Source organism: Cricetulus griseus, chromosome 9, assembly GCF_003668045.3.
Source record: "Cricetulus griseus strain 17A/GY chromosome 9, alternate assembly CriGri-PICRH-1.0, whole genome shotgun sequence".
In the NCBI taxonomy this organism is placed as follows: Eukaryota; Metazoa; Chordata; class Mammalia; order Rodentia; family Cricetidae; genus Cricetulus; species Cricetulus griseus.
The window spans coordinates 25,372,776-25,400,075 of record NC_048602.1 but is presented as its reverse complement, the minus strand read 5'-3'; the positions used below and the strand labels follow the sequence as shown (position 1 = coordinate 25,400,075).

Sequence of the window (27,300 nt, the reverse complement as noted above, 5' to 3'; positions counted from 1 at the left end):
TAGTCTAACACTGGATGTCTACTAATGGAAGGTACAAGAACGCATTAGTTGTTCAGTTCACAAGGCTGAATGTCCAGCCAGTCTTCAGTACATTCCAGAATGTCCAGTGCTGGTGAAAAATGGACCAGCTAAGAACAGAGCAAGTTTCCTCCTCCCCTGTCCTTTATATAAGCTTCAAGTAGGTGTGTCTCAGAATAAAAGTAAATGGATCTCCCAACCTAAAAAGATTTAAGAAAATACTCTTCACAGAAGTTGCTTGTATTTTAGTTAATTTCAGATGTAGGGAAGTTGACAACCAAGAATAGCCATTACAGCAGGAAACACACATTTCAAAGCAATTAGTTTATTAGTTTTTCTACACATCCCTTTGGATTTTGTCACTCACACGACCCTGTGTATAATTATCAGGACAGTTTTTGGTAATTGTCTTTTTAAACTTACTGAGAACTTTCAGCTTTCGTATTTTAATGACTAAATGAAGCATTTAAGAACTCCCTGACAGTGAACCCCTCCAAAAAACAAACAACAACAACAAAAAGAACTCCCTGACAGTTTCACTTATGCTTGCTGGACAGCGTCCTGAGCTGTCCTTCAGGTGTGGGATGTCCTTACTTAGTCTGCAGGGTACACCCCAAAGCTGAAAAGGCAGTGGTTTGAAAGGCACTAGGACTGTGATTTGGTCTGCTTCTTGAAGTTTATCCTGTATGTGTTTTCTGATGCCCAACAAGGTGTGAACTCTGGATGAAAGCCTTCCCACACTGGGTGCACACATACGGGCGCTCCCCAGTGTGAGTTCTCTGATGCCTGGTGAGGTGTGAGCTCTGGCGGAAGGCTTTCCCACAGCGCTGACAATGGTAGGGTCTAGCCCCAGTATGAGTTCTCAGGTGCTGAGAGACGGCTGAGCGGTCACTGAAGGCCCTCCCACACTCTGAACACTCAAATGGTCTCTCTCCACTGTGAATTCTATAGTGCTGGGTGAGGGAGGAGCTCTGAACAAAAGCTTTACCACAGGTCAGACACATGTAAGGCTTCTCTCCCGTGTGGATCTTTTTATGGACAGAGAAATACCTAGCATTCTGGAACAGTTTACCACATTCACTGCAGCGGCAAACTTGGCTCCCCTTGTGAATTTTTATAAAAACTATCTGCCGAGCTTGCTGGCTGGCGTCTCTGTCGCAATTGTTGGTTTTCCTTGCAGTGGCCCCCTGGGGATCCCTCTGGTAACCTTTCACATGGGGACTGTATTTAATTGGAGTGTTGATTTCCCTGTCTTTCCCTCTTTCCCAGGGCTTCGGGCGAATTTTTATATAGGGAGCGTGTTTTGAAGAAGTACTAATTTCCCCAACTCTCCCACTGTTAGAACCCTTCTGGTTAGCTCTTCCATGTTTCAAGGAATTCCTCCTTCCCTGGACTTTACCACCCACACAGCCTTTCTGGAGAATTCTTACAGGTGAAGCCTGTGTCAAGGAACAGTTCCTGTCCCTGGATCTTCCTACCTCAGCCCCCATCAGGTGATTCGGTATAGATGAACCTTGTGCCAGGGCATTGCTGCTTTCCCCACTTTTATCCTGTCTAGGAACTTTCTTGTGAATCTTTACATTTGCATCCAGTGTCCTGGCATTACTATTGTCCCTGACTTTACCCCTTTCAGAGCCAGTGGCTTTTTGGTTAATTTTTGCAGGTTCTAGAAGTATAATGGCATCTTTGCTGTCCCTAGCTTCACTCTTCTCAGAACCCTGTTCGTGGTTTTGTATAGAACCATGTACCCTGGAATTGCTGTCATCTCTGACTTGCTGCCCCTCATAGTTCTTCTGCTTATTTCTTATGGGTGAGTCTCCTGGAATGGAAATGTTTTTTTCCTTGGCTTTCCTCTTCCTAAAGCCCTTCTGGTTAATTTTCACATCCAAGTGCTTTCCAGGAAGAACTGCATCAACTGAGCACTGGCTTGTGTGCAGGTTACTTTGCTCCTGAGAAGTGGAGCTTTCAGAGAGGTCCACAGGGAGGCCTGTTTCCTGTATAGTCTCTACCTGATTTGATTTTATGGAATGGATTCCTTGGACCTCATCTTCTGAGATACATTCAGAGACAGTGGACTGAGTATCATTCCTTGAGAAATCTTTTGGTTTCGGGATGTGAATTGGTTCTGCCACAGAAGTAGGAGATTCTGGAGTTAACTCTTGTTTTCCCGATGTAGGCTGCCACCCTGAAAGAAACCAAATGATCAGTGTACTGTCACTAAAAATGCCAGAATGACACTATAACAAAAGGTATTAAAAAATGAGACTACATCCTCTTTTCAAACAGTAATTCAGTCTATGGAATGACTGACACACTATTTAGCACCAAAACCAGGAACAATCGATTTGGTGGCCAAGATATTGGGGTAAGAGCAAAGGGTGGTTACCTTTTCCCACTGGCAAACCAAACCTGAGGCTGCTTCTGTGCACTCAAGGTTCCCTACCCAAACAGGGTCACAGTTCTAGATAAAGATCCCTGACAGAATAAGAGACCCTCTCTATCCTCACAATGGGTAGAGCCAAAGTAGGAGACCTGAGGGGACCCTTGGCTTCTCAATGTAGACATGATCTTACCCACAGAGACCAAGTTGCCCAAGGTCTCCAGCATCACATCACAATACTCATTTCTCTGCATTGGTCCTAGTAGCTGCCACTCATCCTGACTGAAGTCCACAGCCACATCATGGAAGGTCACTGGCTCCTGTAATGTCGTAAATGTCTGGTGTTTATCAATGGGGGCAGAAGAAAGGACACTGGACATCATACCACATAGGGACTCCTTTGCTTTGGTGGTTTGCTCAGAGACAATGACTTCTCAAGCCCAAAGAGATCGACAGTGTACTTCTCTAAACAAAAGTCTGGGCCCCAAGCTGGTAGACAGAGCCCCTGATTGACAAAGACCTACAAGTGTAATAAGCAAGGCACATCAATCATACTAGCATCTGTATCAAGGCTGCACCTTAAGGGCAGCATCTTACCAGAGGACCTTCTTCCTCTAGGACAGCCTTGTCCTCTAGGGTAAAACCCACAATGAAGATGTCTGCCTGTGAGACAGGTCTGACCTATGTGGAGCATTCACCTGTTATTGCAGTTTTTTTTTTTTTTTTTTTTTTTTTTTTTTTTTTTTTTTTTTTTTTTTTTTTGCGGCCCTAAAGATTCTTAAAAAAAGACTGTTCCACTTCATCAACCTACCTGGATTGGGGAGGTATTTTGCCCAGATGGGGAAGAGCCTACCTCAGAAGGAACAGATTTCTGAGAAGGAAGTCTGGGATTCATCAATCTGTATCTTCCCATTGCCACTCAGTGGCCTTAATTGAAGCCTGCTCTAGACTGTTCATTACATGAGTCATCAATTTCAATCACATGCCCGTGCAAATATAAACTGTTTAGAGGGAAAAGGGCACTAACTAATGCCATATACACACCACATCATATAGCCGACAGGCTAATTATGCTGTATGCAAGATTAGATTTGTTCGAGACAGATCTGAGCTGTGCTGCCCCATTCCTAATTCCCCAGCTGAGTGTTTCTGAAGGACAAGGGCTCTCTCATTCTAACCGGGTACAATGTGGTTCATATAGGCTGCCTGTAGTTGCTCTGCTTCTCATGTTCACCAGCTTTGGGCCACTTACTCCTGCCTTTTCCTTTCTCTATGGCCAGGTTGCAATGTCAGGAGGCAGGGTTGTTCTTCACACTTTGTTGCAGAACTCCACTAGGTCCAAAGAACTCAGAAGGTTAAAACTGCCTATCGTGTGTGAAGGCTCAGCAAGTCTCAGGGTAGAAGGGGGCATATTTAGGTTGGGCCCCTTATGACCAAAGGAACAATAGGCAAGGGTTTTGCTTACCTCAGGTGGTACAGTAATTGGTAAGGTGGCCATGTCCTTGTTTTTCTCTTTCAGTCGATCAGTGGACTCCTTATGGCAAGCAGGCACAGCTGGAGAAGATGACACAGGAAGGGATCAATGGTAGCCCTCAGGCAGGCAGAACTGCCAGGCTCTGCAATCCCTGAGCAGTGCATATCCAAGTCCCTTGACAGTCTATGCTGACCTCTTCACAAGGGGGAACCAATTCCTTTACCTGGAAGGGCCCAGACTGTCACCCTGCATGGACCACTGACGGACTGGGGTTTCCAGGATTGAAACCTTTTGTCCCCTTCCCCGTCCAGCATCACTTTCAGGCTCTAGCTTCTGAGGTAATGGCCTCCTCATACTTTCTTCTTAGAGGGAAAGTTGGTTTCTAGTCTGCAAGCCCTTAACATGGGTGAGTGGTTCCCCTTCCCTTCTGCTGCCTTGCAGAAGGCTTTCTTTGGTCACAGGGTGTACACCCATTTTGTGCTGCCATCTTCCTCACAGTGCTAACAGCTCAGTCAAAACTCCTTAAGGTCTGGCCTTTCTCAAGTGCCTCCACAGGCTCCACGGTCTCTCATGATGCTGATTCTACTCCAACTAGCATGTGGCAGATGAGGTGACTCAGATTGGTCTACAATGCTATCACCTACTGTAAATGGACTCTGGGAGATACAGGAGACCACAGGCTTTCAGAGCAATTGAAGCCTTTGCTGGAACATTTAAGAAAGAGAAATCCTGTGTTAGGAAGTTGTAATGTAATTGTCTGAAGACAGACAACTGGGATATGCAAAAGGGATAAGCTCAGGAGGTCAATGACCTTCCTAAGCATGCATGTTCCCTTCCTAGATTTAGAAAATCCTGGAATTCCTCCAGTAAACTTTCCTTTCTTGGAGCCACGTGTTAGGTTTTGTGAGTGACATAAAAGAATCCCAACTAGTTCACTGACCACAAATAGTTTTCTCAGGGTCCTCTGTGAAAGGTCAGGGTCCTCACGCTGTGACATGGTAAACATAAGCTAAATTCAATTTCATCTCCTAAGCACTACTGCTTTTTTGGTGTTTGTAATTGTGGTGTTTGTCATTTGGGTATATGTGTGTTTGGGTGCATGCAGAGGTCAAAGGAGGATCTCTGATGTCCTGCTCCATCCCTCTTGCTGTATTCTGTTGAGTCATGTTCTCTCATTGAACTTGTAGCCAGGAAACCCTAGTGAACTTCCTGTCTCCTCCTACTCTAATAGTGTTTTATAGGTATGCATGACCATGACCAGGTTTTAAATGTAGCTTCTGGGGAGTGAAACTGCAGTCAAGTGTCATTATCTGTACCAGACCCCCAAATTCTGGGGATTAAACCCAGAATGCTTTGCAGCCTAGGTAAGAATTCCACTTCTAATGACAGCTCCAGTTGTTTTCTATTGTGAGGCAGAATTGTGATACATTATTCACACTGGCCTTGAACTCACTTGTAGCCCAGGCAGGCCTTGAACTGGTGACTTAATTTGAGCTCTTGAGTATCTTGGATTATAAGCCTATGCCATCAGGTCTGACAAAATATAATAAGGTTCCAGAGACCAGAGTTCTGGTCCTAGCCCCACTTGGCCAAAATCAAGACTTTAACAGGGCCGTGTTCTTTCAGACAGGGAAGAACCCATTCTTTGCCTTCTCAACTTCTATAAGCATTCTTGGCTCATGGCCTATGGGCACATCCATCCTGCATCCTTTCTTTACCACAGTATCACAGGTATCAGTGACAGAAACAGCATCCATACACTCTACCAGTACCCTGACCTTTCCACCACCTTAACACTGCCACATGTGTATTCACTAGTCATGTGACATCTTTTCTGCAGCACCACAGGCTCAATGAACTTGAGTCGTGCCAGAGTTACAACTTCACTCATAGCCCCTACAAAGGACTGGAAGGCTGATTATGTGTCAGGGATCCCAAGAGAATGGGAAACAAAATAGAGCACTGCATCTGTGAGCTTCCACTGAAGCCCATGGAAGGTTTTCATTTGAGAGAACAGGCCTGGAGCCCCAACCACTTCAGGTTTGCATTAGCTCTGACCTGCTAGTGTGTGGCAGACACAGATGTCTGTGGTCTGGAGTGGGACCAACCCTCCAGCACTCCACAATCCTCCATAAAGTCTTCCCAGAGATGTTTCGCACCCCACCCTTCCATGGCACTCACCACCTTCCTTAGACACCGAGGTTACATTCTCCACCAGGGCCACGGCTGCCTGGCAGTCCTCTGGGTGGTGTGATTCTACCCACACCCGCAACTTCTCAGGCAGCGCACTCAGGAACTGCTCAAGCACCAGCAACTCCAGCATCCAGTTCTTTGAATGTATATTGGGCTGCAGCCACCGGTGACACAGCTCCCGAAGCTGAGATACAGCTTGCTGGGGATCATCTGACTCTTTATACTGGAAATGGCGGAACTTCTGGTGAGCGACTTCACTGTCAGTCAAATGCGTGCCTGGTTGTTGAACTGGCTTGAGGTCACCAGGGCTCAGGTCTTCTCCACTTTCACTATAGAGGGATTGAATAAGAGCATTCCGGGGACCAGCCACTTCCTTGTTCAGTGTAAGGACCTCAACAACCTTGATCTTCATCAAGGGATTCTCATCAGGAAAGGACTTTATTCCATCATCTAGAGAAGGCTCAGAAGATCCTGTAAGTGAAAACCAGAGCAAAAGCTCGACAGGGTGGCACACGCCTATAATTGCTATACTTCAGAGCCAGGGGTAAGAAGGGAAACCTGCAAGCAAGGGTCTAGCCAAGTCTACATATTCAGTTCCAGGCCAATCTGAGTGACAGACAGATTTACTAAAAAAATAAAAACAGAGCTGGGCATGTAGGTTAGCTGATAGGAAATTACCTAGCAGGGGCTGGAGAGACAGATCAGTGGCTAAGACCACTGGCTGTTCTTCACGATGTCCTGAGTTCAATTCCCAGGAACCAAATTGTGGTTCACAACCATCCATAATGACATCTGGTGCTCTCTTCTGGCCTGAAGGGATACATGAAGACAGAGCACTGTATACATAATAAATAAATCATCTAAAAATGGAATTTACCCAGCATTTGGGAAGCCCTGGGCTCAGGTCCTCAGCAATGCATTAAAACCAGGCAATGCAACACATAACTTTAACCCAAGTTGGAGGAGGTAGAGGCAGGAGGATCAGAAGTTCAAGGTCAAGCTTGGTTACACAGCAAGGTCAGGCCAGTCTGGAACACTTGAACCCTGTTTCCACATACATGTTTTAAGGAACACAAACATTGTTTTATTCATCAGGTCGGAGCTGGCTCATTCCTATTTATACAAAGAAGTATAATTAAGTTACATGCAGTGCAGCGTTTCTGTATAGAACCCCTCCATCTCATGTACAGAGGTTTAACTTGTGATTTACTTTGTTCATCAGTTGTTTCTATTTTGTCTACAAAGAAATAAAGTTCATGCGCTACTCTTTTCTTCTCCTTTCTGATTTTTCCTTCTTTGTCTTGGGGCTAGCCTACACTAAATGAGTACTTAGCCACTGACCTGTATCAAGGACTCACTCTATTTTTTTTTTTTTTTGAGACAGGGCAGCCACCCAGGCTGCCGTGAACTTCAGGTAACAGACAACTCTAAGAAATTTGATTGTTGCTGGGCGTTGGTGGCACAAGCCTTTAATCCCAGCACTCGGGAGGCAGAGGCAGGTGGATCTGTGAGTTGGAGGCCAGCCTGGTCTCCAGAGCGAGTGCCAGGATTGGCTCTAAAGCTACACAGAGAAACCCTGTCTTGAAAAACTAAAACAAACAAAAAAACTGGATGTTGTAGCTTGGCAGTAGTAGCACACGCCTTTAATCCCAACACTTGAGAGGTAGAGGCAGGTGCATCTCCGTAAGTTCAAGCTCAGCCTGGTTTAAAAAGCGGGTGCCAGGAGAGGCTCCAAAGCTACATAGAGAACTCTGTCTTGAAAAACAAAAACTAAACAAATATAAGGAAACAAAAAAAGATGTTCTACTTTCTAGTTACCTCCTGAGCTCAGCAGTTTTAGGAATCCACCTTCATACCTGGTTTATGTGGTGTTGGGTTTTCAACCCAAGGCCTTGTGCATGTTGGATAAAAACTTTGCCATCCCTTCTTTTTGCTTTTTATTTGAGGACAGGTGCTCACTAAATTGCCCAGACTGGACTTGAACTTGCATGTGATTCTGCCTCAGCTCCCCAAGTAGCTGGGATTCTAGGACAAAAGACCAGGGATAGCTATTTGTTTCCTGCTTCAAAAAAATCTATCTTTTTTGTTTGTTTGTTTCAGGGGGTACCTCATCACCCCTAGCCCCTAACTTTGGCTCAATGCTTTGTTCAGTGGTTTTAAAAATGTATCCCAGACTTTCCAGTTACCCTAGATTTTAATTTTGGGTGCTAGAGACTGATACCCACTTAAGGGAATCATCATATACGAGACAGACAGACAGCTGGTATGCAAAGGTCCCAGAGAACAAATACATGAAAGATTCGAGAAAATGTGTTCTTGAACAAAAATCAACAAACCATGCAAGCACACTACTGAACTAGTCTCTAGCCAAATACATGGCCATTCTAGATTCTGGCCTATAGAACAAATCGGTAAGACTCTGAACCTCAGAGGTCTTTGTAATATTTTGTGCCTTTACTGCCTCAAAGCTTGGACAAATACTAAAATACTCTTTGAAGATATACCCTTGTTTCTTGAGATTTCTTCAGATTCTTATTCACTCTTTAGTACCTTAGTAAGCTCCAAGCAACGCAGCCATACTGCTAACAAACTGCAATGGACAGGATGCTAGTAATGATTATTGCTCTCATTCATATCACTTAAGATTTAGGGCAGAATACAGAATAAGAGATGTTAGAAACTGCTTTCCTACAGTTATGAATTTGTGTTATTCAAATTTTATACAGGATTTGCATATTTATGACCTTTGACCTTTCCCTTTTCTTAACCACTGTAATCCTTTCTAGTGAGTGTTTCTTCATTCTCAGATAATGTAGGGGTTGAATCTGATGATTTTCCCACAGAAGACATCCACATGGTCTTTGCCCATATGAGTCCTCTGATACAGAACAGGACGAGGACTCCTACTGAAGGTTCCTACACTGTCATTCTTACAGGGATGCCCATCATTAACTTCTATAATACTCAGTGGCTTCCCAATACCTATTACATTCTTAAGACTAACCCTGGCACAACTGTGAAGAAAAATAAGACAGTTACACACAGAAAAGTTTCTATACCATGTACATCCTCATGATTTCAGAGTTCTCAAACGCCAGTATTTGGTATGAGAAAATTTCCAAAAACTAAATTGTTAATTTTTTCTGGTGGGGGGGGTCTGGTTTGAATTTTCTGAAGAGAAGACTAACTTAGGTCAGAAGCTGTTCCAGCTCCAATCATATTTCTGAGATTTCTTCCCTTGGAGTGAGTTCTCAGAGACTGAAAGATTCATAAAGACTTTCATCCATGTCTTTATAGATTGGTATGCAGTTTTTGCCTTCTAATAGTTAAGGAGGTCAAGGTGAGATGAAATTGGGCTTTCTCATGCTAAGGACAGTTACTATACATTGTTTTTGAACATCCCCCCGCCACACTATACAAAGATCCCAGAGCACAAACACATGAAAGTAAAGAGACAATATGTTCTGAACAAAAATCAATCAATCATGCAAATATAACCCTGTACCAGGCGCTAGCCAAAATTCATGGTCATTCTAGATTCTAGACTCTGAAACAAACATATATGGCTTTGGCGCCTCAGAGTTCTGCATATCTGAAATTCCTTCATTTTCTACATATTTATTCTTAAGTTTCATGTAATTATTTCTTTCATTCTCCCCATATATATGTTCTAGCATGTGGACATCCTTTTAGGCATACAAAGAGTTAAATCTAGCAGTATTTGCCTCCTCCTCAAACAAAAGAGAAAACACTCTTTTAATGTAAATTCAAATATTTATAAACCTGTTTACTGTATGAAAGTGTGGCCACAATCATATTCATCAGGTTCATTTCCTGCTTCATTTTGTTTTTCTTTCATTTTCTGCTTTTAGGACAGGGTTTGTCTGTGAAACAGTGCTGGCTGTTCTGGAATTTGATCTGTAGACCAGAGGGCCTCAGACTCACAGAGATCTACGTGCCTCTGCCTTCCAAGTGCTATGATTAAAGGCGTATGTCAATCTGCATCCGGTTTCATTTCTTTTTTTTTTTTGTTTGTTTGTTTGGTTTTTCAACACAAGGTTTCTCTGTGGCTTTGGAGGCTGTCCTGGAACTAGCTGTTGTAGACCAGGCTGGTCTGGAACTCACAGAGATCCTCCTGCCTCTGCCTCCTGAGCGCTGGAATTAAAGGAGTGAGACACTAACACCTGGCCCCTGCTTCATTTCTTAAGTTGACAATATCAAATTTGGGGCTAGACACATGGCTCAGCACTTAAGAGCACTGAATGTGTTTTCAGGACTTGAATTCCATTCCCACAGATATATAATGGCTCAAAACTATCTGTAACTCCAGTTGTTTTCTGGTCTCTGTGGCAACTGCATGCCTACAGTGGACAAATATATGTATGGGTAAAATATACATACACAAAAAAGAAAGATTAAAACAAAAAAAGCATTTTTGCAGGCTCTCCTATGACTATGAGTTATTTATTTCCTAGTTAGTCTCTTTCTCTTTCTTTCCTTCATTTCTTGACAGGGTCTTACTATATTACCTTGGTAGCCTGGAATTCACAGAGATCAGCTTTCTTCTGCCTCCCAAGTGATTTAACTAAAGTTAGTTCCCACCATGCCAGGCCAATAATGGCCTTCACCCATAAGAATTCTCAGCAGCTGTTTGTCCATTTTATCTAATTACTTACCTGGATCCACTGAGTCTACCTTTGAGTCAAACACACTCCTAAATTCTCCCTAAACCTGCTGCTACTCTCCCAGCAGGCATTGTTTCACCCCTAGATGCTACAGAAGCCCCTTTTCTTCTCCATCTCTGTCCCGCCACAGCTCTTTCGGGACAAACCAACCAGAGTGAGCTATGATAAGCCATGTTATAATAAACCCAACAATAAAAGTCAAACTCCCCTCACAGCTAATATGGACAGGTGTCTTCAGTCAACTTAATCTGCTATTTTTGCAGTCTGGTTACCTACTCCTACCCCTAAAATAGGGTCCAGGGAAGGGGTGTGCTAAGTCAGAGACTCCATTCCCTTTGTGTTGTGGCTAATAACCATCACCAAAGATGGCACCAGATGGAGACCTGACAGGTGAATAGTGCCAGATGCATTGACTCCGATGCTACTTCCACCACAGCATAAAACAAACAAAGACAAGCATCCAGTAGCACACAGTGGGCTTTATAGCCAACACATAAATAGAAAAGTTGAAGATAGTGCGGGGCATTGGTGGCACACGCCTTTAATCCCAGCACTCGGGAGGCAGAGGCAGGCAGATCTCTGTGAGTTCCAGGCCAGCCTGGTCTCCAGAGTGAGTGCCAGGACAGGCTCCGAAGCTACACAGAGGAACCTTGTCTTGAAAAACCAAAAAAAAAAAAAAAAAAAAAAGTTGAAGATAGCAAAGACAGTGAATACCACCCTGTCATTTATGAACATTAACACAAACATATAACCTCACAGCAAGGCATTTCTTAAATCTACTGTTACCACTAACTATTGGAAGGAGAAACCACTCTGACCACCTGGGAGGATTCTAGAAGGGAAAGAGGAAGCATTATGGATTCTCATTCATTTCTAGCACTAGATGGAAATTTAGTCATTCAGATGAATGTTGATGTGAAACAAAGCAGCATCTAAGATCATGCTCACCAAAACCTGGCAATTTTCCTATTAAGTGAGGCCAGATAACCACTCTTTCCTTTCAGAATCATGTTTGTATGTGATGATGCAACTATGTCACTGTCCAGAGCAAAGAAAAGCATTAACATGGGGCTGAAGAGATGGCCTGGTGGTTGTGGTGGTTTGGAGGAGACTGATAACCATGGACTCATGGGTTTGAATACTTGGTCCCAGTTGGTGGAAATGTTTGACAAAGCTCATAAGTTGTGGACTTGTTAGAGGAGGCGAGTGTTTGGGGGTGTTCCAAAAGCTCATGCCCTTCTGAGTTAGCTACCACTCTGCCTCCTGCTTGTGAATCAGATGTAAGCTCTCAGGTATTGCTTTACCAATCTGCCTGCCAGCCTGCCATGTTACCTACAATGATGGTCACGGACTCACCCTTTGAAACTGTGAGCAAGCCCTCAATTAAATGTTTTCTCTCATCTTCACAGCAGCAGAAAAGTAAAACACCAATGTTAAGAGAATGTAGCAGGACAGATTCATCTCACAGTTGTGTAAGACAGCATCAATATGAGTGTAATCAAATTTAATGTACATTCTAGCAGGATATTCTCAACTAACTCAGACAAGCTGGTACTTATCTAGAGGACTAAAGATCAAAGATATTCTAAGTTTTTTTTTTTTTTTTAAATTACAAGGGGAATGAAAATATACCAATATACAATAAAATGTACAGCATTATGGGTATGCACCCAGAGAGGAAAAGCACAAAAGATCAAAGCATGAGAGCATAGACGAGGCTTCTGTACCATAACACAGCAATTTATTCTATGGAAAGATGGTATTTCCAAAAAATAGAAGAATCAGTATATGTTCACCACATGCAAAGTGAAAATAGTTAATAACAAAAAAGAACGTTAAAATGCTTGAATTCACTCAAGTGTTCACACAATATGACCATGTGTTTAACAACAACAACAAAACCTAGAAATGAAATCAAAACAGGAGCCAGAGTAGTACCACATATTTGTAATCCCAGAACTTTTAAGCTGGAGGGATGATCAGAAATTTAGGTATGTAGAAGGCTGGAGGCCAGCCTGTGCTACAAAAGACCTTATCTCAAAACAAAACAGAAAAGGAAAACAAGAAAATTCCCAACACAAACGACACCATGACCACTGCACATAAATCCCAAATATTATAATCCCTGCCCCATGTAAGGACTGACGCTGGGGATGTTAGTTCAGTGATAGCATGTCTGTTTGTACTGCTGATTGTGTGAAATGCCCTGGGCTTATCACCAGGACCATGGAAAAATGACTGCAGATTGAAAGTAACATACAGTAATTACAACATGCTATCTGAGTTCTCATAATCTCTACCACTTAGAAGACATTAGTCTCAGAGTCATCAGTAGGCCCATCCCTTTTGTGAACTCCCTCTTGCCTGGATCTCACCTGTAAAGGTCTCTTGAGGACTTTCTCTCTCCACTGGCCAGAAGTCTTCTATTTCTTCTAACTGAGATATCACATTTGGCTTGGAAAAGTAATGTTCTGCTCAAGGGAAAGAGACAGGGCTTGGGGAGTCTGCTCAGAGAAAATGCTGTCCTGCTGCAGCACTATAGCCCTTCCTTCCCCCACGCTGTGACAAGATGACTTCAGGCCTTGGGTAGTGACAACTACACAGCCCTTCCTTTTCTTGGATTTCTTTGGTTCCCTTGACAGCTGAGGAACCATAAAGTGAAAAAGGGAGATTGTTCAATTGGGGGACACTCTGGACAAGTTTTTCTTCTTTGCAAAAATGTGACAGCTGATAAAGAACTGTCAGGACTATCTACTTTTCTTGTTTCTCTCTAAACATAGACATGAACCTTGGGGCTTCAGCTATGCAATAACTAGAAAGGGCAGAAAACTTCCTAAGAACAAAAAGAAATCACCATCTTTAATGATACTCCTGAGCTGGTGGACATGGACATCCCATATGCTGGGAGTGCCAAAAACAACCACAGGCAACTGTCACTGCAGTTGTGAATACCCGTTATAGGATCTAGCCAGTATTCAGTGTTCCTGATGTATCCACTGGACCAAACTTCCCAAGTTATACTGAAAAGCTGCCTTTTCTTTTCTCCCAAGCTCTCCACTGCCATAACATTTCCACTATGGTCTGTCCAGTCTAAGCCCAAGCACAAACGGCTCAGAGGCACCACACATTATGAGTTAAAAAAAAAAAAAAAAAAAAAGGTGAGGAGGAAGGAGGCAGAGTCAAGAAGACGGGCTCCAAAATTCCATTCTTCCTCCTCCTCCTCTGGAGTGATGGAATTCCATGTGTGTATCACCCACCCAAGGCGCAAGCATTTCTATTAATGTGGAGGCTGCCTTACCTACTGAAATCACGTTATTGTAGTTTGTCAGCATGATTTCCTTGTAGAGGCATTTCTGTTCATGGTTCAGCAGTGCCCACTCTTCCTTGGTAAATGTTAGTGACACGTCTTCAAAATCTATAGGTTCCTAAAACCCACAGGATGTTGTTGTTCAGCCAGGGATCTTCCTTTTCCACAGGGACAGAAAAATGGGAAGCCTACCACAATGAGCCAGCAACATTCTGACTGTCTCATCTCATATTGCTCCTACTCTAATCAAGAGGACACCCGTGACCTCTACTCTGTGAAAACCCGTTCATTTCTCATTAACCAGGGGACAGGACTGCTGGTTCCCATCTACACCACTGTTCCTGTTAATGAATTGTCACCTCCTCAAAGTAGTTGCTGAAAATTAAACACGAGGAGCCTCCTCTCCTCTTAGACTTGGCAGTTTCTGCCCCGAAGCCGTGGCTTAAAAAAAAAAATGTAAAAAATAGTTGCAAGGGACAGGCGAGACTTTTCAGTGGGTAAAGATGCTTGCTACTGGGAGGGAGAAGGAACTGGGATTATCATGTAAAACAATGAGGAATGAAGAACGAAGGGGTCTGTACCAGGTTGGAGAAACCCACAGGAACAGTTAACCTGAACAAGGGGGAGCACATCAACCCCAGATGCTGTCGGGGAGGCCTGTACAAGACTGATCCAGACCCCTGAACATGGATGTCAATAAGGAGGCCTCTGCACTCCAGGGAGCCTCTGGTGGTGGATTAGCATTCTTCCCTGGTGCAAGAAGGGACTTTGAGAGCCCATCCCACGTGAAGCGTTACACTCTGGCCCTGGACACATGGGGAAGGGCCCAGGGCCAGCACAGGAAGATTTGGTGGACTTTGCAGAGCCCCCATTGAGGGCCCTACCCTGCCTGGGGAGTGGAGGGTGGATGGGGTGGGGGTGGGCTGGGGGTGGGGGAGGAAGGATGGGGGTGAGGGGAGGGAGAGGGAGAGGGAGAAGGGACTTACACGTGAAACAAGCTTGTTCCCTAACTGGAACTAATAAATAAATTTAAAAAAATCTGCAGAAAAAACAAAAAACAAAAAACAGAAAACAAAAAAGATGGTACCAGGCCTGAGTTTCAATTTTCAGGCCCCACATTTTGTAAGGAGAGGAGCCATTGGGAAAGCTGTCCTCTCCCTCACACACGTGCTCACCCTCACACACGTGCTCACAGTGCTCACCCTCACACACGTGCTCACAGTGCTCACCCTCACACAGTGCTCACAGTGCTCACCCTCACACACGTGCTCACAGTGCTCACCCTCACACACACAGTGCTCGCCCTCACACACACAGTGCTCGCCCTCACACACACAGTGCTCTCCCTCACACACACAGTGCTCACCCTCACACACACAGTGCTCACCCTCACACACACAGTGCTCTCCCTCACACACACGCTCACAGTGCTCACCCTCATACTCGTGCACACTGTGCTCACCCTCACACAGTGCTCACCCTCACACACACAGTACTCACCCTCACTCACACGCTCACAATGCTCACCCTCACACACACAGTGCTCACCCTCACACTCGTGCACACAGTGCTCACCGTCACACAGTGCTCACCCTCGTGCACACAGTGCTCACCCTCACACACACGCTCACAGTGATCACCCTCACACAATGCTCACCCTCACACACACAGTGCTCACCCTCACACACACGCTCACAGTGCTCACCCTCACACACACGCTCACAGTGCTCACCCTCACCCTCACAGTGCTCACCCTCACACAGTGCTCACCCTCACACAGTGCTCACCCTCACACAGTGCTCACCCTCACAGTGCTCACCCTCACACACAGTGCTCACCCTCACAGGAACTCAATGCACCCCAAGAGCCTGCACCCCCCCTGGGGAGCCCCCACTTGACACCCGGGTCCCCGTCCCCGTCTCCGTCCCCCGGGGACATCGAGGCCTCCCCTCCGCGCAGACTGCGCTCGCCCGCGGCCTCGGGAGCTCCCGGCAGCCTCTACTCACGCGGGGCCGGCCCGGGGCGGCCGTGGAGCTCATGCTGCCCTCGGTGCTGTCCCGGGAGGGGCCCGCGCTGCCGAGGTGAGGACGGAAGCGGGAGGGCGGGGCCGAGGAGGGGCCGGAAGCTCGCCCCGCCCCGCCCTCCCGGCTCCCGCGCGCTCGCTCTGCGCGCCCACGAGTCGGCTCCCGGGGCCGGCCGCGGGCCCGCGCTTCCGACGCCGCCGTCCGGGAGCGGCCCCGACGGCGTCGACGCGGCCCCGCGAGCGCACGGGACGCGCTCGGCCCGCGAACCGCCGCAGCGCCAGGCCCGGGACTACAACTCCCAGACGCCCCCGCGCGCGCGCGCGCCGTCCGGAGAAGCGCGCGGCCGTCACCCGGGAACTGGGAGGAGACGTTTGAAGGCGTCGGCTGAGCCGCTGAGCCCGGCTCCTCTGTCCGCGGGGACCGTGGCTGCGGAGACCCGAACCCCTAACGCGGGGCCACGCGGGCACAACCGGAAGTGGGGACGGCAAGGGGTGGGCAGGAAGTGCTGGTGTGGGGGGGCGGCTGAGCGGTGATTGACGTGTGGCCGGGTGGGCAGCGCAGGCAGCAGGGACGGACGGTTCCGTCTGCGCACACAGCGCCCCTGGTGGCCGCCCGCGTCATTCCCGGGAGGGAGCCTGACGTCAGCCCCCGACCCTCTCTGGAAGGTTTTTAGCGTCCTCGACGGCCGGATTGACACAGACGTCGATTGTACTCCTTACGCTGCCTGTCTTCTGTTTCCAGGGTCTCTCTGCTTTCTGTTCCCACTGATGTCGTGGGTTTTCCTGGGGTCCAGAGATTCTGATGTTCTTCTCATGCCTGGAGCCCACTGACCTATCCTCCTGCACCCAGGGTCTGCGATTCCTTTAGGTTTCTAAATAGGGTTTTTAATGCATTATGTTGCTTATTCTTATATTTTCTGGTTATGAGCGTAGCCTTGAACGGCTGAGCGAAGCCCGTGGTGCTTATTCTTATGGCCAAAGTAGACTGACTATATTGTTCTTAATTTGTAACTTTAATTAATTTTTATATATTAGTATTGACTCAGAGATCATGCTACTTTTATTCTGATGGTATTTCCTTGGAATTTGTTCCTTCTTTCCTACTTTCTCTCTTCCTTTCTGTCTCTTTTCTTTCATCCATTCATTCATTCTGGTTTTATATATCCTAGCCTCTCCTAGCCTATCTTTATCGTTCATGTGTGAGACAACCTTACTTATCCCTCTCAAGACTCCCAACTAGGAATCCATGGATGAACATGCCCAGAAGTCCAGCAGCAGAGGTGAGTCTCCCATGCAGCCATATGACTTCATTGTGCTTCCATTGCCATTGCGATTAGCTCACAGACCTGTTAGTTACTCTGACCTGAGCCACTGGTTGAAAGGTATCTTGATGGCAATTGGGCTAAAGGAGGGAACACAAACTGGGAAGCCCATAGTTTTGATTAATGATTTGGAAAATACCTTAGGTCAGAAAATGGCCTCTAACACTGTGAGGTCCTGATCCTTGTAACCTGTGACTGTTGTCCTCATGAAGGACCAGAGACTTTGTGTATGTAATTAATGTGTTCTGATAGGAAGATTATCCTGGTTTATCCATGTAGCCAGGTGCTTTTATTAGAGGCAAGCAAAGAGATTTGAATACACACAAACACAAACACAAATGGAGATGATGTTACCACAGAGGCAAAGGTTGGAGTTACATACAGAAACCAAGATATTAGAAATTAGTAGAGGCGTGGAATTTGATCTCTCCTGAAGTCTCAGTGTGGTGCATAGACCTGCCAACACCTTGATTTCAACCAGTGATACTGATTTTATACTTATGCCATCCAAAATAGAAGAATACATTTTTGTTAAGGTTTATCTCCTATTTTAATCTGCAAAGTTTGTAGTAATGGAGTTAAAGCAGCCATAGAAATGCAAAAGAAGTACATTGTGTCCTTGCTGGAAACTACAATGTAATTGGGAGGTAATTAAAACAACAAATATATGAGGCTAAAGAGATACATCAGTGGTTAAGAGCACTGGCTGCTCTTTACGTGGACCCAGATTAATTTTCCAACACCCACATTGTGGCTCACACTTGTTTGTAACTCCAGTTCAAGGGGACCAGACAACCTCTTCTGGTCCTCTTGGGGAGCCAGGCATGTAAGTGGATAAAACACCCATATACATGAACAAAAAGAGCAACCAATGTGAAGTCAGCCTAAGGGAAAGATAGAAATTGAGTGTGTGTGGTCATTGCTGAACTGCTAGATCATACCGATGCTATAGCTGATCTAAATTTGCAAGCATATAAATGAAAATTTCTCTGATGGTGTTAGTCTGAGGTGGGCTAGCTATTAACAGTGAAAGAGGCAGAGGTGGCACAAGCCTTTAGTCCCAGCACTTGGGAGGCAGGTGCAGGGGAATTTCTGAGTTCCAGAACAGCCAGTATTGTCACAAAGAGAAACTCGGTCTTGAACCCCCCCCCCCAAAAAAAAAAAGAGAAGTTATGGAATGTCACTCATACTACAGTAGTGGCAGATCCAGTTTTGTGTTGGCTTTTGGTCTGGGTTGTTTCAGGTTGAAGCATGAGCCACTGGGTCTCATTAATTGGCATTCAGTTTTAATTACTTATTTTAAGATTATGTGTATGAATGTAAACGTGCACCTGAGTCCAGGTGCCTGCAGAGGGTAGAGACACCATATTCCCTGGAACTGGAGATACAGGCAGTTGTAAAGCTCCCTTGGGTGCTGGGAAGTGACCGTGGGTCCTTTGAAAGAACAGTATGCACTGGTAAACACTGAGCAATCTCTCCAGCCTCTAAAGATTCGTTTTCTGTGTATCTGTTGGTGTGTATATGTGCACACGTGTGTAGATGCCCCTAGAGGCTACAAGCAGATGTTAGATTCCATGGAGCAGGAATCCGTGAGCAGCCGATGTGGATGGTGGGATCTGCTCTCCAGCTCTGGGACAGAGCAGTAAATGCTTCTGATTGTTTGTACTCTTGTGATACTAGCATTTGGATCCTGGGGTGGAAGGGTGGCACAGTCAAAGTCAGCTTGAGCTTCATAGAGAGTTTTACATAGACAGTGAGTTACATAGTAAGGTCTCATCTCAAAAATATTGAACAACTTTTCAGATGTTTAAGAGGTAATGGTACATCCTTTTAATCCCAGCACTTGGGAGACAGGGGCAGGTGGATCTCTGTGAGTTCAAGACCAACCTAGACAGCCAAGGACAGCAAAGGCTATACAGAGAAACCCTGTTTCAAAACAAAACAAAGCAAAGCAAAACAAAACACCAAACCCCCAAACCAATCAATCAAAAAACTAAACAAACCCCATAAAAAATACCAGGGTTTTTTGTTTTTGTTTCTGGATTTTTTGAGACAGGGTTTCTCTGTAGCTTTGGAGGCTGCCCTGGAACTTGCTTGTTAGACCAGGCTGGCCTCCAACTCATAGAGATCCACCTGTCTCTGCCTCCCGAATACTGGTATTAAATAAACATGTGCACCACTACTTCCCAGCTAAAAGTACCACTTTTTAAACTGATGTATAGGGGCTTGAGAGAGGACTCGGTGGTTAGGAGCAATGGTTACTCTTCCAGAGGATCTGAGTTCCATTCCCAGCACTTACATGGTGGCTCACAACTATCTGTAATTCCAGTCTCAGGTCATCTGACATCCTCTTCTGGTTTCCCAGGCATGCATGTGGTACAGAGACATACGTGTAGGCAAAACATCCATACGTATAAGATAAACATTTTTTTTTTAATGTATATCGCTCTCACACACACAGGACATAGCATGAAGATTAATTTTTTGAGACAGTGTTTCATATAGCCTAGGTTGACTTCAAATTACTGTGTAGCTCAGAGGGCTGTGACTCCTGATCCTCCTGATCTCCTTGTGATCTCAGAAGCCTGCTCCATAATTCCCAGCTTCAGCGGATATTCCAAGAATCTGTTTTTACTGACATGTACGTGTGTGTGCCTGTGTGAGTTTTTGTGTACCCCATGCATCTGTAAGCCAATGGAAGCCAGAAGTTTTCAGGTTCCCTGGAACTAGAGTTACAGGGAATTATGAACTGCCGGCATGGGTGTTGGAAATGATCCCAGGTTATCTTAAAGAGCATCACATGCTGTTATCTGCTGAGATTGCTTCTAAACCTACTCAGTGGGTTTAAAATACAGGAATACATATGTGTTCATCACATAGGTCACAGCTGTACAACTTCCAAAGCTCTGTACCACTTCCTGGACAGTATAAAGGTAACCATTATCTTGATCATCCCCCGTTAGTTTTTCCTCTTCTTGCATCTGGCTTTTTCACTCAACAAAGTCTTTAAGTTTACGCTAGTTACTGTGTCAGTAGTTTACTCTTTTTAAAAATGTATTTATTTTATGTGCATTGGTGTTTTGCCTGCATGTATGTTTGTGTGAGGGCGGCAGATCTTGGAGTTACAGGCAGTTGTGAGCTGCAATGTGGGTGTTAGGAATTGAACTTGGATCCTCTGGACGAGCAGCAAGCACTCTTAACCACTGAGCCATCCCTGAAGCCGGCAGTAGTTCACACTAACCGCTGTGCAGATGAACCACATTTTGTCCATTTTATTATTTAAGGACTTTTAGAGTGCTTATGGGTTTCCCCCTTAGGACTGAATGTCTATGGACAGCACTCCTTTTATCTGTCTTTTGGGACATGGCTCACATATTATTATGAGTTATTACTGTTATGTCCTCTTGGGGGAATTTCTCCTGGAAAGAAGGTAGTTTTTGAGTCTTTGTCGGCTGGAAATATTTGCTCTCATGTATGCTTGCTATCTTTAGTGAGCACAATATTCAAAACTAGTGTCCTTTTGTTACTGAGATCTTTTCTTGTGCTCTAATGCTTGGGATTTCTGGAGAGAAACCAATGCAGTGTCTACTCTCCACTTTTCTGGAAGGCCTTTTGGTTGAGGTTATCATTATTCTTGGCATCTGAACACTATAAAGCAATGAAATGGCTTTAAGTCTGCCTAGATATTGGCCATGCTCTTGGAACTAAGAAATTCCATACCTGTGTAAATGGTGTAATGCCACTGACAACATATTGATAACTTATTATAATGTCTGCTTTGTTTGTAATGAGAACATACAGAATATGCAGGGGAAATTGGTGGTATACCCTTTAGCCCTCTTGAGATGTTTTAAAATCACATATATATTAATCCTGAAGAATATGCTCAGGGATGTATGATTTCTGTATGGATCTTCCAGGTTGGTGGTTTTCTGATTGTCTATGATGAAAGATATTTTGTTACTTAGAGTATTTTCATGTAAGTTGATTATCCATTGTAATCATTTTTATCAGACATTGCTCATCAGATCAGACTGGGAGCCCCATTAGGTGTGTTTTTTGAGGTAAATCAAAGAGACATGTAGTAAAGGACTGCTTGCTTGTCTGTGACTAAAGGGAGCCATATGTATGGACAGTCTTCATGCTTTTACGTAATGTGTTTGTTAATGGCCCCCAAATCACTTCAGCTTTTGATTCATCTCTAATGACAAATAAAATAGAATTTCAACTCAACGTCCGTGTTGATTGTGTCTGATGAGCTTCTCTAAAAATTTCCTGGTTCAAAATAAAAGCTGTGTCTTTAAAGGTATATCTTTAATCCCAGTACTCAGGAGGCAGAGGCAGGAGGGTGAGGCAGAAGAGTGAGCAGTTCAAGGTCATTCCCTGCTACATTGTGAGTATGAAGTTAGCTTGGGATACGTGAGACCTTGCCTTAAAAGAAAAATAAAGCGGCAGTTGAAAGACTACAGAATCGACTTTGCCCCTAGGGAGTTTCCCAGTATGAACCCTCCTACACTGAATTCCCAGAGCAAGAAGCGAGAGTACCTAGAGGCTTTTTTATAACTAATTACACAGCGTGGTTCTCTAAGTATGAGTTCTCTGATGTTGCCTCCTAAAGGCTGAGTGTTGTCCACAGCCTTTTCCACAGTGACTAAGGACTGCCTCCCTCAGTGCCCCCCCAGTCTATGTTTCACGATGCTAAAGAAGAATGCCACATCCACTTACAACGTCCCCCCCCCCCATATGACTTTTGAAACATACTGAGAGGAGACTTTCCCTGGAAAGACTCTTGTACACTTAGCACACTTAGAAAGTCTGTCTCCTAAGAGTTCCCTCACAGGTCCATACGGCTGTATCTTGTGTAAAGAATCCTTTACATTTATATGAACTCTATCCAGTATGACTTCTCTATTCTCAAAGTATGCTTCACGAAGAGTTTTTGTTGTTGTTGTTGTTTTTACACTTGGGATGTCTATAGTGTCTGTCAGTGCTCCATTCTGTTCAGTCAAAGATGGCAGGAGCTCTGTATAGCCATTACCGTATTCCTTACATTCAAATGGGCTCCTCCTCCAGGAATTATCCTGCATGTATCCTGAGGTTTGTGTTACTCAAAAAAAAAAAAAAATTGGTGCATATATTTACCTTACATGATTTCTAAAAAACAAACAAAAACCACCCAAAAGAAAACAGTTGTGGTGGAGCATACCTGTAATTCCAGCACTCAGAAGGGAGAGGCAGGAAGATCAGAGAAGTTCAAGGTCATCTCCTATAACTAATTTTTAAAAATTCACTATATTAGTATTCTAGTACTCCCCGCTCTTGCAGTATATGCAGTAAATAAGTATTCTGCATAAAATACTATTCAGTATGTCACATTCTTTTTTCTTATTGGAAGATTCTGAAAGATGGATAGTGTAGTCAAACCCATGTTTGGCTTTTTTTGTTTTTATTGTATTCATTCGTTTTTACTATTTCAGTTTCAAATGAAATCTATATTGAGTGGGTCCCTGAAGTCATCTAAGGCAAGGAATCGAACCCAAGACAAGATGAGGATGAAAACCTGATTCAGATTGACTTTGTCAACCTGGATCAGACTTGAGGGAGTCTAATGTCAGACAGTTCAGGTAAGGGGACAATGGAGGAGAAGGAGCCTTCTCCAGTCTGGGAGAAGTCTCTCATCAACTAAAAGCTAAGAATTCCAGCTCAGGTCACAAACTGTGCTGAAAGAGTTGCCTATGTGGAGACTATATTCCTTTCACATAGGGGTGTTTTCTTTTCTTTTTTTGGTTTTTTGAGACAGGGTTTCTCTGTGTAGCTTTGGAGCCTATCCTGGCACTCGCTCTGGAGACCAGGCTGGCCTCAAACTCAAGGATCCGCCTGCCTCTGCCTCCTGAGTGCTGGGATTAAAGGCGTGCGCCACTAACGCCCGGCAGTTCTTTTTTTTTTTCCCATAGGGGTGTTTTCAAATGAGAATGTTTAAATAGGAATGAACCATGGTTAAGGCCTGAGCACATACAACTTCTGAGTTTGGCCTTACTCCTTTCCCAGACACGAACCTGCAATTTTCTGTTAACCACACAAACAGGACTGTAAACTTTTGTTTGCAGTAAAAAACCTCTTAACTTCTGTGAAACTCTTGTGACCTAGGGTTTACTTTATCAGTTATAAACCTTGGTGGATACTGAAAAAAGGATCAATAGTGTCCTTACATGAACTGCTACTCCAATCTAAAAGTAAAACATTAACATTGCACGCTCCTGGCGTGTTCTATCCCAGTGCCATCTCTGCTCCAAAGGTTTACAAGCAAGACTTATTTTTCTATTGCCACAGCTGAATACCATGTCCAAGGCAACTTATAAAAGAGAAAGTTTCATTGGCCCTCATGGTTCCAGAGGATTAGAGTCCATGTTGGGGGCATGGCAGCAGGCAGCCAACTGGCTTAGTAGCTGAGAGCGTACATCTGATCCACCAGCATGAGGCAGAACAAGAGAGACACTGGGAAAGGTTTGGACTTTGAAACCTCAAATACTACTTCCAGTGGCCTGCACCAAGACCTCACCTCCTCTCCAAACACATCCACCAACCGGGGACCGTGTATTCAATTGTGTGAGTGTATGGGGGTCTCGTTCTCATTGAAACCACCACAAAACATCCTAACTTCTGCTGCCACAGGTTCCTCTCTTCTTTCTTTTGGGTGTGTGAGTGTGGGCTCACCTGTGCCATCACACCTGTATAGGGCTTAGAGGACAATTTTGGGCCGTCTGTTCTCACCTTACGCTTGGTCGAGGCAGGTCTCTTGTCCCTGTGCTTGCAGTGTGTACCCCAGGTTATCTGGCTTGTGAGCTTCTGGTGCTTTGTCTATCTTCTTCCCATTCTCACTAGGAATACTGACATCATATATGTGTGCCACTGTATTGGGCTCCCCCCTTATTATTTAAATATGGTTCCGGGGATGGCACTCATTGTCCGGTCTGCATAACAAGCACCTTCCCCCCACTGAACCATCATGAATCCCATTCAGTTGTTTTTGAACCACTGACTGACTGTGTAGCTTCGGCTCACCTGAACCTTGCTATGTTGACCAGGTTGGCTTCCGACTCAAAGAGATCCACCCGCCTCTGCCTCCCAGTAGTGGGATTAAAGAGGCTTGCCGTCATGGCCAACAGTTCAGTGTGTTTTGAATACAGAACCAACACAGAATACGTGCATCACCCTAAAAAGTCCCTTTGTAGCAGATCTGTCTTCCCACTCACAACTCTGATCTGCCTTTCATTCGTATTGTTTTGTCTTTTTTTATTTAAAGAGATCTATTTGTTTTTATTTTATGCATCTGGATTTTTTACCTGTGTGCCTGTGCACCACTTGCAATACAGTGACTGCAGAGGGCAACACAGATCTGGAACTGGAGTTACAGACTGTTGTGTGCTGTCATATGGGTGCTAGGAATCAAACCCAGGTCCTCTGGAAGTGTAGCCAGTGTTCCTATCTGCAGAGCCAATTTTTTTTTCAGCTCTGTTCACTTTTCTTAAAAAAAAAAAATCCAAAACTCTAGTCAGGCAGCGGTGGCACATACCTTTAATCCCACACCCTGGAGGCAAAGGTCTATGAATTTTGACAAGGCCACTCTGTTCTACAAAGTGAGTTCCAGGATAGCCAGGGCTACACAGAGAAACCCTGTCTCGGTGGAGGGGGGGGGGCCCAAACTCACTTTTTTTCTGGTGTTCAAAATGGAGAAAGCCAATTGTAACTTTTTTGTTTGTTAATCTTCATTATCCAATTGTCTGGATTTAGAAACACCTAGGATGTTGGTTATGTATACCTTTGGGTGTTTTCAAGGGGGATTACTACTAACAAACTGGGTATGAGCCATCCTTACTGGGAGCCCAGACAAAATCAGAGGGGAGAAAGGGGGAGGGGAAGCCAACAGAGAGGGCCAGCATTCTCTCTTTTCTGCTTCCTAGCCTGAGATTCAGTGAACTAATTCTTTATACCCTATTCTCCCTGCCACACTGGACTGTGTACATTACCTTCTGAAATAACGAACCAAAACAAACCAGTGCCCTCTTAGGTATTTTGTCAGGTAAATTTGAAAAGTGATACATTTTTCTCACGGGCTACATGGAACTGGACAAATAGAAAAACAACCAAGGACTTTGAAAAAAAACCAAAGCGGGCAATTTGGAGAGGGAGAGTTGACGACCATCAAGGCAGGGAACATGGCAGAAGGCAGGCAGGCATGGGACTGGAGAAATAGCTGAGAGCTTACATTTGATCCCTAAGCTAGAGGCAGAGAGAGAGAGAGAGCGCTAACTAGAAATGACAAGACTTTAAACCTCTGAGCCCACCTCTAGTGACACACCTCCAAGGCCACACTTTCTAATGCTCCCAAAACAGTTCCCCCAGTTAGGGACCAGACATTCAAATATAAGTGCCCAAGGTGACCATTGTTATTGAAAAGACAACGGTGGCACACGCCTGTAATTCCAGGACTAGGGACGAAGATGTAGTAAAATCACTTGAAGAGTGAGGCCAGACTTAGTGACACGAGACCCAATTAACAAACAAAAGCTCCCCACGGTAAAATAACTATCACTAAATTTTTGATCTGTATCTTACAGAAGTTTGGTTCTGACTTTTTAAAGTTCTACTGATTCTCTGCATTCTGAGAAGTGCTGGGATCACGGGCATGCTCCACCGACTTAAACACAGAATTCGTTAATTATCTAGAATCTTTAACTGTTTTCTTAAATGTAGCCTGGGCCTGGAAAGATGGGGAGGGAGAGAGAGAGAGAGAGAGAGAGAGAGAGAGAGGGAGGGAGGGGGAGGGAAAGAGAGAGGTTAAGAGCACTTACTGCTCTTTCCTAAGACTGGGGGCCAATTCTCACCACCCACAATGTGGTGGTTCACAATTTCTGTAACTCCCAGTCTTAGGAGATTTCACACCTTTTTCTGGTGCAGCTATATATGCAGGCAAAACACCCATCCACATAAATTTAAAAAAAAATTGCGTATTTCCACCTAGGATTGTCAATAAAATAGGTGTGTTTGGCCAGATGTTAGCATTTTTACCTTTAAACGTATTTTCGTCAAATTGTGCAGCAAATAAAAATGAAGCTCTCTAACAAAATAACACTGGGAGAACTCAGGGGAGACTGGCTTTGTACCCAAGAGCCAGCCCTCTCAAAAGACAGAAGCACGATAGAGAATGAGTCTCCATGAGTCCTCAATGGCTTAGCTATAACTACCTAAATAAAGGTGAAGAAGAGACGTTTCAAGGCCTGGGGTGACAGGCACGATAAACAAAAGAAAAGATGCTCAGTATCACTAGACTCGAGAAAAATTCAAATCAAAGCAACAATGAGATTTTGCACCATATTCACTGAGATGCTGTAATCAGTTCTGCTTCTATGTAGTTATTCCACAAGACGGGGAAAACATACGTCTATTTTAAAAAGGGTCACAGCCTAATCCGTGACATGCAAAACAAAATACACCGAAGAAATAAACACAAATCCATAAATAGAATATAACAAAACTTGGGGGGTAGGTAGGGGTGGGGTAGGAGGGAGAGGGAGAAGGGATTGACATGTGAAACAAGCTTGTTACGAATTTGAACTAATAAAAAAATAAAAAAATTAAAAAGAATATAACAAAACCACAAAACTAAACAAAGGGCTGGAGAGACGGCTCAGAGGTTAAGAGCACTGGCTGCTCTTCCAGAGGTCCTGAGTTCAATTCCCAGAAACCACATGGTGGCTCACAGCCATCCGTTATGAGATCTGGTGCCCTCTTCTGGTGTGCAGATAGACATGGAAGCAGAGTGTCGTATACATAATAAATAAAATCTTAAAAAAACTGTATATATATATATATATATATATATATATATACACACATG

The 27,300-nt window shown here is 44.6% G+C and overlaps 2 protein-coding genes across 4 annotated transcripts in view; one reads left to right on the top strand and one right to left on the bottom strand.

Moving 5' to 3' along the window:
* Positions 1 to 250: 250 nt before the first annotated feature.
* Positions 251 to 16,216, bottom strand: Znf274 (zinc finger protein 274). The gene is given in 8 exon segments (XM_027431197.2): positions 251 to 702; positions 705 to 2,203; positions 2,592 to 2,718; positions 3,864 to 3,952; positions 6,054 to 6,536; positions 13,126 to 13,221; positions 14,049 to 14,175; positions 16,064 to 16,216. Coding segments are annotated over 8 exon segments (2,493 nt in total). The 5' UTR covers positions 16,097 to 16,216; the 3' UTR covers positions 251 to 663.
* A 65-nt stretch (positions 16,217 to 16,281) lies between these two features.
* Znf329 (zinc finger protein 329) overlaps positions 16,282 to 27,300 on the top strand; it is a 21,846-nt gene continuing 10,827 nt past the window's right edge. The window contains exons 1-3 of one of the 3 annotated variants that reach the window (XM_035449375.1): positions 16,282 to 17,360; positions 22,880 to 23,026; positions 23,733 to 24,008. In XM_035449375.1, coding sequence (XP_035305266.1) covers positions 23,876 to 24,008 — 133 coding nt within the window. In that variant the 5' untranslated portion in view covers positions 16,282 to 17,360; positions 22,880 to 23,026; positions 23,733 to 23,875. The remainder of the gene's footprint in view (positions 17,361 to 22,879; positions 23,027 to 23,732; positions 24,009 to 27,300) is intronic. The other 2 variants (XM_027431199.2, XM_027431200.2) reach the window with 2 other exon arrangements.